General features: G+C 43.8%; 1 protein-coding gene across 2 annotated transcripts; it reads left to right on the plus strand.

The window, feature by feature from the left end:
- The first annotated feature begins 2997 nt into the window (after nt 1-2997).
- On the plus strand, nt 2998-11175 carry LOC144697239 (uncharacterized). Of its 2 annotated transcripts, none has more exons than XM_078569162.1 (2): nt 2998-3085; nt 4004-11175. In XM_078569162.1, exon 2 carries the CDS (start codon nt 4347-4349, stop codon nt 4935-4937), a length of 591 nt encoding a protein of 196 aa, XP_078425288.1. In that variant the 5' UTR covers nt 2998-3085; nt 4004-4346; the 3' UTR covers nt 4938-11175. The 2 variants fall into 2 exon arrangements, with proteins under 2 accessions (XP_078425288.1, XP_078425289.1); XM_078569163.1 differs by lacking the exon at nt 2998-3085 and adding an exon at nt 3267-3910.
- Nucleotides 11176-12073: the final 898 nt, after the last annotated feature.

Below are 12073 nucleotides of genomic sequence, written 5' to 3' on the forward strand. Positions count from 1 at the left end.
CACTTTTGAATACTTGATGACTGAGCATCCACAGGCAACTGGGGCAGAAAATTTCAAAGATTCACCAGCCTTTGAGTGACTCACCTCAGTCCTAAATGGCTGACACATCACCTGGAGAATGTGAGCCCAGTTCTAAACGCTCCAGCCAGGGGAAAACAGCTTCTCAGAATATCACACTTTGTAAAAAGGAACAGAGGGACAAATGTCACAGACACAGACAGAGAGAGCAAGGCACGTCCCAGGAGTGATGCAACTTTTACTCACGCTTAGATAAGCAAACTTTGATATTGCTTCTGGATAGTTTTGAACCTGAGATTTTACACATGCTGGGCAAATATGATAACCACTGCACTACAGAAACAAGTGAAGGCCTTGGCTGCAATGAGCATATCTGGAATATTAAACTGTGCTGTTACGCAGCAGCACTCTAGGTCCCCGTTTCGGAGAAATGGAATTCAGCTGCTATTATCAGGAATGCTGCAGACAGATGTAATCATAAAATGGCATAGCACCATGTATCCATACAATGGCATAAGAGGCCCTTCCATCATCCGATCTCTGTCTCCTTTTTAAAAGAGCAAACAAATTAATTGCAATTTCCTTCTCTCTTTCAAAAAACCTGTGTCTTTTCTCCCATTCATTTAATTTCCCAATTCCCTTTTGAAAAAGGAGTTTCTGCAGAATCCATGCCTAGTTTGCCTTAATTCGCAGGGTTTCCCTGACCCAATGACATGAAGATTTGGACTTGGGTTCCGAATATACTTTGATCAAAAAAATAACACTTTTGTAAATTCGATATGAGATCAGTTGCATAATTATATCATGGTCATATGGCAAACATCTCATTATTTCCGAGTTGATTTATACAATCTTATTACTTTTGCTCCACAACCCGTTAATCGAGGGTGTTATATTACAGAGGAAAATGATTATTAGAGTTTAACAGAGCCCTGCCAAGATCACGTGTAAAATATTTTGTTTACTTTATTTGGTTTAAAATATTCTTGTTCTTGGAACAAAATCTTACACAGAATAAATATTTGTGTAGCAAACAGGGCAGTGCTCTGCTACCAGAATGTTTGGAGGATCCCAATGGTTAGACTGAGAGGCTATGTCACTTGTTGCAGGGAGACAACTGTTGGTTTCACCCTGGTGCCTCAGCTTGTTTTGAAATTCAAAATGTAGAAGTGTCCATCCAGCAAATGTCTCAGGCAGCAATGCAGTTAGCTTTTAAACAAAATTCAAGAACTTTACTGGGAACAGTTTTGAGAATGATGCGTTAATTATATTTGATCCCTCTTTGTTCCAGGTGAGAAGCTTTCTGGCGCATAAATCGCGTCCACATAGAAGACAGGAAGGAAGCCAGCAGATCTGCATTGCACCTCAGTTTCCATGACTCCCTTGGTCGCTTTTCCTGATACTCTATTCTGAAGACCGATTATTTAAAGGAATGATTCTGTACCAGCTCTGCCATTTCCTCTGGTTCAATTACAGCATCATTTGCGTCTGTCTTTATGAGCACACTTTACTATGTGACATCTTACAGATGGTGAGCAACAATGTTTATCTGCATCGAAAACCCATTAACTTCTGTTGTTGACTGAATGAACTGCTAATATGCATGCCAAGTGAAACCAGGCAGGAACATTATCCAAGCTTGCTAATTTAGAGTGAGGAAAATTTGCATAATTCATATTTGCTGATCCCAATTGTGGAGAACAGAAAGTCCAGAGGTTAGTTCAGAACTTCCTTCTCCCGAGGTCTGTTCTAACAAGCTGTGTCCATCTGAGTTACATTTATACAGACTCACTCACTCAGTCACTGATCGGGTCTGACTGAGATACAACAACAACTGCAACGGCTGATATTTATATTGAGCTTTTAACATAATAAAATGTCCCAAGGAGTTTCACAGGAGCATAAGGACATATTAGGTCAGATGACCAAAAGCTTAGTTAATGAAGTTAAGGTGTGTCTTAAATGAGGAAAGTGAAGTGAAAAGGTGGAGAGGTTTAGGGAGGTAAGTTCCAGAGTTTAGTGTCCAGGCAGCTGAAGGCATGGACACCAATGGTGGAGCGATTAAAATCGGGGACGAGGGACATTATATTTAAATTCATTCATTGGATGCGGGCCTCACTGGCCAGGGCAGCATTTATTGCCCATCCTTAATTGCTCTTGAGAAGGTGATGGTGAGCTGCCTTCTTGAACCTCTGCAGTCCACAGTGCTGTTAGGGAAGGAGTTCCAGGATTTTGTCCCAGCAACAATGAAGGAACGGTGATATATTTCCAAGTTAGGATGGTGAGTGGCTTGGAGGGGAACTTCCAGGTCAAGATGTTCCCATGTGTTTGCTACCCATGTCCTTCTGGAAGGTGCTGTCTAAGGAGTCTTGGTGAGTTTCTGCAGTGCATCTTGTAGATGGTACACACTGCTGCAACAGTTTGTCGGCGGTGGAAGGAGTGAATGTTTGAGGATGGGTTGTCAATCAAGTGGGTTACTTGGAGTGGGTAGTATCGAACTTCTTGAGCGCTGTTGGGTCTGCACTCACCCAGACATCCGGTAATGGTGCTCCATGTATTTACATATTCAGTTTGTTGTCATTTTCTCCTTTCTCACTCCAGATTACTTCAGTTCTCAAACCTTCCGTTACAAGTCCCAGCTCCCCAATCCTGCCACTGAATTTCCTTTCTCACTCCACTGTGTTGTTCCTTCAAATCAACCCTGCTGTCTGTCCTGAATGAATCCATTTCACTAACAAATGTTGAAATGTTTGCTCCACACCCACAGGGTTTCATCTGGTTAAAGCCACAAACAGAAAGATCCAGTTTTCTCCTAGAGTTTGACACAAATCAGCTTCCAAAATGATGCAGAAGTTACAGCCAATGAAGGAGATCCGGGCTCAGCCCCGCCCCTCATTCGCTCCGATTGGTTGGAGGGCCATCCGTTCCCTCGCAGTCCTCGAACCCCGCCCCCTCTTCCTATTAGTCCAGAGCTGCCGTCAATCACTCCCCAGTTCCTGTGAACTGGAGCATGCGCAGTGCGGGTGATGGCGGACAGTTGAGGCGGTTGTGTGGAAATTCTCAGCCGGTAAATTGCTGCCGGGCGGGTCATGAGGGAGGGAGGCAGTGGGATGGGAGTCTTCATAAACACCAGTGCGGGGCTTCTCCCTCCCGGGAACAGGTCCAGGTTAACGGACGCCATCCTGGGTCAGCGAGTGGAGGATGGTTCACATCAGAGGATGGGGGAGGGGGGACAATAAATAAGAGGTTACACTTTGGGCTCAAATCAATGAGGAATCTGGTCTGTGGGAAGGAAGGAAACCCTGGGAGGTGCGCGGGGAGGATTCAGAAACACCCGCTGGAGGCCCCAAACCCCTAACAACAACCTACACTGGAATCCTTACTTTCTGTGCCGCCATCTTGGTGAAACAACAGCGAGTGGGCGGGGCTACAGGGTCCCAGTGACCAGGAGAGAAAATGATTGATTCATTGATTATATTCTCCCTCTGCACAGAGAGGCTTGAGAACTCAACCTAGCCAGAATGGAGGGAAGGAGAAAACTGGCAGTTGGGGAAAGGAATGTTGGAGATGGTGTGATGAGTTTGGCAGGCTGACCAACAAAAATTAAAGGACACCCTGCCATGGGAGTCCATTTGAGTCGGTGGGAGGGTGTTGGGTGAGATGCTGACAGAGCTGTTGGAACAAAGAAACAGTAGGGGACAGGGTTCTGCACAATGAAAGGGGTCCAATTTAGGAGACAAACAGTGCCCAGCACCATGCAGCCTAGGATAGTTGACTTAAATACAGGGAAATCCCATAAATTAAGGGATGGCTGTTCACTCTGAGGTTTGGATTCCAGTACGAGGAGGAGGAAGAGTGTGTGGGATGAGGATTTACGGCTTTGCAGGAAAAAGTGAGGAAAACCGGTTCCATAGAAACTAGAATTGTCTGTTCAGAATTTCTGTCCTGCACTTACAGTGATGAGTTTTGTAAACTCCTTTTCCAGGGTATTAGAACTGGTGGATTTACAGACAGGAGGCTCAAACTGAACATCACAACATGATCTGACAGAGTCACTCAATTCACCTTTGAACGTGGAAGAAGAAATGTTTGTTTGTTCTGTCTGTGGGAAAAGATTTCAAACATCAGCGTGACTGGAAAAGCACCGAGACACACACACCCGAGTGAGAGTGTTCCAGTGCACAAACTGTGGAAAGAGCTTTAACCAGTTACACAGCCTGAAAAAAAAATTACACTGTTTACAGTGGGGAGAAACCATACACGTGTTCTGTGCGTGGATGAGCTTCAACTGATTGTCCAACCAGGAGGGAGACAAACATACTGGCATCATGGAGAAACTGTGGAAATGCGAGGACTGTGGTAAAGGATTCAATTCTTCATCTCGGCTGGAAATCCATCGACGCATTCACACTGGGGAGAAGCCATTCAGCTGTTCCGTGTGTGGGAAGGGATTCACTCAGTCATCTGGCCTTCGGTCACACCAGCGAGTTCACACTGAGAAGAAGCCATTCAGCTGCACAACCTGTGGAGAGAGGTTCAAGTCTTCATCCATCCTCACTGAACACCAGCGAATTCATACGGGTGGGAGACCATTCACTTGCTTCGTGTGTGGGAAGGGATTCACTCAGGTATTCGCCCTCCAGTCACACCACCGAATGCACACGAAGGAGAATCCATTCAGCTGTACTTCCTGTGGAAAGAGCTTCAGGCAGTCAATCGACCTCAATGAACACCAACGCACCCACACTGGGGAGAAGCCGTTCACTTGCTCCATGTGTGGGAAGGGATTCCGTTGGTCATCCCAACTGCTGACACATCAGCGAGTTCACACCGGGAACAGACCGTTCACCTGCTCCTTGTGTGGGACGGGATTCACTCAGTCACAACACCTTCTGAGACACGAGCGGGTTCACAAGTGACTGCAGTGATTGGATTCTGCTGTTATTGCTGCTGTTAATCACATCCAGGTCTGATAATCTGACAATATTTGGGTTGTTTCTGCTGATGTTAACAACCCTATAACTGACTGCAGTTTAATATTCTGGAGATGTCACAATGTCTCTTTTTAAAAATGCCATTTACAATCTTTCTGCTGAATTCAAGAATTCTCACCAGGAATTAGTTTGCAATAAAATTAGGAACTTTTGCTGCAATCCTAAATTGATCTTTGATGCAAAATCTACAATTCAATGTCTGAGAGGTTCCACTGGTTAACATCACCAATTAGAAAGTGCTGATTAATCCTTGCTAACAATTCTTACCGATTGCCACATTCTTCACTTGCCACCTCCATTTTGAAATTAAATTATCAAGGAACATGAAACAAAACAGTAAAATATTTTACAGACACATCAATAAAAGCTTCATCAATCAACATTGATATTGATGAAGCTTGGAAGTCGCTGACTCAATCATTTCTGACACAGCAGCAGCAACATTTGGTAAAGGTGGAACCCACAACAAAGGCTGGTTTGAGACCTACTCAGCAAAGATGACATTTGTCTTTGAAGCAAAAAGCAAAGCCTACCTGATGCACAACATAAACCCAACAGCTAGAACACTGCATAACTTGAAAGTAGCCAAGACATTTGTGCAAAAGACAGGGAGATGCAGTGTAAATAAACACTGGATCAGCCTACACTAAGAAATCCAAACTGCCTGTGGAATCTCCATGCTATGTATGATGGGATCAAGAGGGCGCTTGGTCCGACCATCACCCAAGTTGACTCCCTGAAATTGGCAGATGGTGAAGTACTCACTGACAGAAGTCCTGCTGGGTTGAACACTATTGTGAGCTGTACTCCCATGAGACAGACACCTCCCAGTCTCTGTTTGACTCTCTCCAGCAGCTTCTTGTCATGGGTGAGTTGGACAAGGAAATTTCATCACGAGCTGGAAAAGGCCATTGATTGCTCAGCAAGCAGAAAGGCTCCTGGCTAGGATGGAATTCCAGCTGATATGCTCAAGCATGGAAAGTCCTATTTACTGCCACACCTTCATGACCTCAATTCCACAGGACATGCATGATTCAAAAGTCAGCATATTATGCAAAAACAATTGTGGCGAAAGAGATTGCAACAACTGCAGGGTCATCTCACTCCTTAATGTCACAGGAACGACCTTCGCTAGGGTCACGCTTAAAACACTTTATCTACTTGCAGACTCAGTGTGTCCAGAAGCACAGTACGGTTTCTGTGCTGGCAGATCGGCAGTGAACATGATCACCATACGCCAGTTACAAGAGAAAGTTCAACTGGTATTTAATCTAAAATGCTGCCAGCTTCTGTGCTGAGACAAGTGAAATGTTATAAATACTGTGTGAAAGTAAACCTTTAAGTATGAATTACAATTGACTTGTAGAATTGTCAAAGGCTCCGAAAACTTGGATTCCCCAAAGATCAGCTTTAGCTTTGAAGTTATGTTTCTGAGATCACAAGCTGTGGGAAGCTCCATCCTCTTTAACTGCTCTTTGTCCTTTTGTCTATGACATCTTTTGGCTATCTCCACCTTTCACTGGCCCTCTATCCAGCTCTACTTGTCCCACCTCCCCTCACCCTTAAACCAGTTTGTATTTCGCCTCTCTTCTATTTTTCCTTAGTTCTGTTGAAGAGTCATACGGACTCGAAACGTTAACTGTGTTCCTCGCCGCAGATGCTGCCAGACCTGCTGAGTTTTTTCAGGTATTTTTATTTTTGTTTTCTCTTTAACTCTTTGGTCTAAGGAGGTTGAAGTTTACCCGTGAAAGCTGATTTTGTTTGTTTTATTTTTCTTCAGTTTTATTACAGTCATTTGGAAAGGTGCCTGAAGGAGAATGAAAAAAAAGTAAAATTGGGCAAAGCTGAAAAAAAACAACAGAATTGGAAACGCAAAGTTTAAGATGGTATTTGGTTTGTCTTTGACCTGAAAGGAAAAGTTCCGTAAAGTCAACATAATTGTGCACAATTTGAGAATGTTTGCTCCAAACCCTTTGAAAACAAGCAGAGGAGTTAACCCTCTCCACTGACAACATGGTGACGGATTGAACTAAAGACTTGCCTTTTAAAGATTTGGTTTCATCCTAATTATTATCTTTCAAGACAAAGTGCTTGAGGAGGAGAGATATGGAAGTTATCTCCCAACTGATTGCAAATACTTGTGTCTCTGCTCTACAAATAACAGATTATGTGAATATTGAATTGGACAGTAAAGTTTCTCCAAAGCTCCCGAATGAGATAGAATGGTAATTAATGGGATGTCACAGCTAGAATAAAAGATAAAGAAAATCACAACACCAAGTGGGAATTGGAATAACTCACTCTGGGTATAGTTCAATAGAATAGATCAATCTGGTATCCATATCCATTCTAGTGAAAGTCAGGAACATGTAAATGAGACTCGTAAATTGATAGCTTTCTCTTGGAGATACTTGTATTCTTCCCTCTGAACTTTTTTAAAAACCTGAATTTGATAGTCTGGCCATTACGTGAGGCATTGGAACTTGAAAGGGGAGTTAAGTAAAGATGTTCAGACAGAGACCCCCCCCCCCTAATCTTTTGGTAGGATTACCTGAAAGCCCAAAAGTGACTTGTATCAGATGGTCCATGGGGCATGATACTGGGATACCGCTGTGAGTGTGCAGATGTGATATGTTATTGTGGTGTAATTAACATGCGGAAATGCATGGTGAACCTGCACTGCAGACCAGACCCCGGACATGCTCAGCTGCTCAAACAGGACAACATAAAGTGATTCATGTGGTCAGTATGAGGCAACATTTTAAATCATTAAGGTATTGACACATAGTCCATGGAAAAACTGACCTTAAACAATCAGAATAGAATTAAACACACTGGCATCTATCAGAGGGAGTAAAATTAAAGTGAAGACGGATTTAGAATATGGATTTAGAAAATATCCACAAGGTGGATGGCAGTGAACAGAGAGCTGGAGAATCTTTAAAGTCCATGCATGAACTTTTGTTTGAACCATATGTATTTATGACATGCCAACATGGTTTTGTGAAAGGGAAATCATGTTTGACAAATTTGCTAGAGTGCTTTAAGGATATAACAAGCAGAGTTGTGAAAGGGGAGCTGGTAGACTTGGTGTATTTGGATTTCCAGAAGGCACTCAGTAAGGTACCACATAAAAGGTTATTGCACAAGATAAGAGCTCACGGTATTGGGGATAATGTATTAGCATGGATTGAGGATTGGTTAACACACAGATGACAGATAATTGGGATTAATGGGTCTTTTTCAGGTTGGAAAGACGTAACTAGTGGAGTGCCGCAAGGTTCAGCTCTAGGGCCTCAATTATTTACAATCTATATTAATGACTTGGAGGAGGGGACAGAGTGTATTGTATCCAAATTTGCTGGTGATACAAAAATAGGTGGGGGGGCATGTTGTGATGAGGACATAAGGAATCTGCAAGGGGATATGGACAGGTTGAGTGAGTGGGCAAAAACTTGGCAGTTGGAGTTTAATGTAGGAAAGTGTGAGGTCATGCACTTGGTAGGAAAAATCAAAAGGCAGACTATTATTTAAATGGAGAGAGACTCCAAAAAAGCACAGCCAGTGGGATCTGGGTGTTTTTGTGCATGAAACACAAAAAGTTAGCATGTAGATGCAGCAAGTAATTAAGAAGACGAATGGAATTTTGGCCTGTATTGCTAGGGGTTTGGAGTTTAAAAATAGGGAAGTCTTGTTCCAACTGTACAGGATGTTGGCGAGGCCACACCTGGAGTACTGTGTACAGTTTTGGTCCCCGTGTTTAAGAAAGGATATATTGGCCTTGGCGGTGGTTCAAAAGAGATTCACTAGACTGATTCCTGGAATGAGGGTTGACTTATTCAGAACGGTGAAACAAGTTAGGCCTTTATTCATGAGAGTTTAGAAGAATAAGGGGTGATCTTATTGAAATGTACAAGATCCTGAGGGGGCTTTACAGGATAGATGTTGAGAAGATGTTTCCACTAGTGGGAAATCTTGAACTAGGGGACATAGTTACAGAATAAGGGGACACTTATTTAAAACTGAGATGCGAAGGAATTTCTTCTCTGAGAGGATAGTGAATGTCTGGAATTCTCTACCTCAGAGAGTTGTGGAGGCTGGATCACTGAAAGTATTTATAGGTGAGGTAGATAGATTTTTAAAACATCGTGGAGCTGAGAGCTATGAGGAGCTGGCATGAAAGAGGAATTGAAGCTTGGGGCAGATCAGCCGTGATCTTATTGAATGGCGGGGCAGGCTTGAGGAGCCAAATGGCCTACTCCTGCTCCTATTTCTTATGTTCTTAATCATTTAGAATTTTAAAAAAAATTCTTCATGGGATGTGGGCATTGCTGGCTCGGCCAGCATTTATTGCCCATCCCGAATTTCCGTTGAGAACTGAGTGGCTTGCTCGGCCATTTAAGAGTCACCACATTGCTGTGGGTCTGGATACACATGTAGGTCAGACCAGATAATCCTTTCCTAAAGAGCATTAGTGAACCAGATGGTTTTTTTTACAACAATCATCATTAGACTTTTAATGCCAGATTTTTGATTGAATATATATTTCACCATCTGCCATGGTGGGATTCATACCCGGTGCTCAGAGCATTAGCCTGGGTTTCTGGATTATTAGTCCAGTGACGATACCATTATGCCACTGTTGGTGGGGAGGATGAATCGAAGTTGATAGTTATCACATTTACTGGAAAAGGTTTTAATATTTATTCTTGGTGGCAGCTCAACAGTTTGGTTTGCTGATTCTGATAATTCTAGTAGCTTTAGTATGTTATCTACGGTATGTAATCAAGAAATTGGGAAAACAATTTCGTAGTTTAGGAATAGCTGGGTTAGTCAGAAATCAGTTATGAGGAATCAATAAGGATATTCTCTTCTCAAGGTGTGGCGATCTGTAAAAAAATTATTGAACATTATAGGAATAGCTCCTTCCCTCTCGCTCATGGAGAAAGATTCCATAGCAGCTTGCTGGGTGACAAACACAGGACAGACCTGTTCTCTCTGCCAAGGACATGTCTCTAGCACAGGCCCTGAAATGGAACATTTCTAACTCTGATATAATTCAATCTCATAACCCATACGTAAACCATTTGTCTGTGTAAAGGTTCAAACAGGCTCTTTTTGGACAAGTAAGAGGTTTCAAGGTGATCCACACTTTGGCTTCAATATCCCCACACTCTGGCTTCAATACCCCCACACTCTGGCTTCAATACCCACACACTGGCTTCAACACCCACACTTTGGCTTCAACGCCCACACACTGGCTTCAACACCCACACTCTGGCTTCAACACCCACACACTGGCTTCAACACCCACACTCTGGCTTCAACACCTCCACACACTGGCTTCAACACCCACACTCTGGCTTCAACACCCACACTCTGGCATCAACACCCACACTCTGGCTTCAATACCCACACTCTGGCATCAACACCCACACTCTGGCTTCAACACCCACACACTGGCTTCAACACCCACACTCTGGCTTCAATACCCCCACACTCTGGCATCAACACCCACACTTTGGCTTCAATATTCCCACACTCTGGCTTCAATACCCCCACACTCTGGCTTCAATACCCACACACTGGCTTCAACACCCACACTTTGGCTTCAACGCCCACACACTGGCTTCAACACCCACACTCTGGCTTCAACACCCACACACTGGCTTCAACACCCACACTCTGGCTTCAACACCTCCACACACTGGCTTCAACACCCACACTCTGGCTTCAACACCCACACTCTGGCATCAACACCCACACTCTGGCTTCAACACCCACACACTGGCTTCAACACCCACACTCTGGCTTCAATACCCCCACACTCTGGCATCAACACCCACACTCTGGCTTCAATACCCCCACACTCTGGCTTCAACACCCACACTCTGGCTTCAATACCCCCACACTCTGGCTTCAACACCCACACTCTGGCATCAACACCCACAGTCTGGCTTCAACACCCACACACTGGCTCACATCAGTGAATTGTTCAGAGAAGACGACAGCCACCAGCTACAGAGACCAGCACTCACTCTGTGTCATCTATTTGTCCCTAGGGACCGGTAAGCCATTCTCATCTGTCACAGATTGTGTGTTTTTTTCTGTCCATTATGCATCATTTTTAAACAGTTGCTTCTTAATAAACCAGCTGAAAATCACGTATGAGCTCGAGCCGCTTTTTTGGGTATTCTGTGACACCTGGATCAAAAATCTTCCTGACCACTGCATGCAGTTCCAGTCACCATATTATAAAAAAGATATTGAGGCTTGAGAGAGGGAGCAGAGAAGATTCACAATGATGATACTAGAAATGTGTAGGTTTATATATTAGGAAAGGATTGACAGACTGGGTCTCTTGAGAAATGAAGGCTCAGGGGGATTTGATAGAGGTCTTTAAAATTATGAAAGGGTTTGATGGAGAAGATACAGAGAGAATGTTTCCACTTGTGGGGAAGAGAATGACTAGAGACCATCAACGTAAGATAGTCAGTGTAAGGTAGAAAGAGGGATGAGGTCCTGCAAGCAGAATTTAAGGAGCTAAGAAGCAGATTAAAAAACAAGACCTCAAAGGTAGTAATCTCTGGATTACTTCCAGTGCCACTGACTAGTGAGTATAGAAGTAGGAGGTTCGTCCAGATGAATGTGTGGCTGGAGAGATGGTGCAGGAGGGAGGGCTTTAGATTTCTGGGACATTGGGACCGTTTCTGGGAGTGGTGGGACCTGTAAAAGGCAGATGGCTTGCACCTGGACCGGAATGGGACCAACATCCTTGCGGGGAGGTTTGCTAGTGCTGTTGGGGAGGGCTTAAACTAACTTGGCAGGGGGATGTGATCCTGAGAGGAGGTTCAGCAGGGGGAGATGCACAGCCAAAATTAGAAGAGAGAGCAAGTGAGTTTGGAAGGAGTAGAAGTTATAGGTCAGTTAAGGCACAAGGGAGTTTGGCAAGATTGGATGGTATTTATTTTAATGCAAGGGGTCTGACGAATAAGGCAGATGAATTGAGGGCACAAATTAACACTTGGAACTATGATGTCATTGCTGTCACAGACACATAG

This window comes from Cetorhinus maximus, chromosome 23, assembly GCF_964194155.1.
Source record: "Cetorhinus maximus chromosome 23, sCetMax3.hap1.1, whole genome shotgun sequence".
NCBI lineage: Eukaryota > Metazoa > Chordata > Chondrichthyes > Lamniformes > Cetorhinidae > Cetorhinus > Cetorhinus maximus.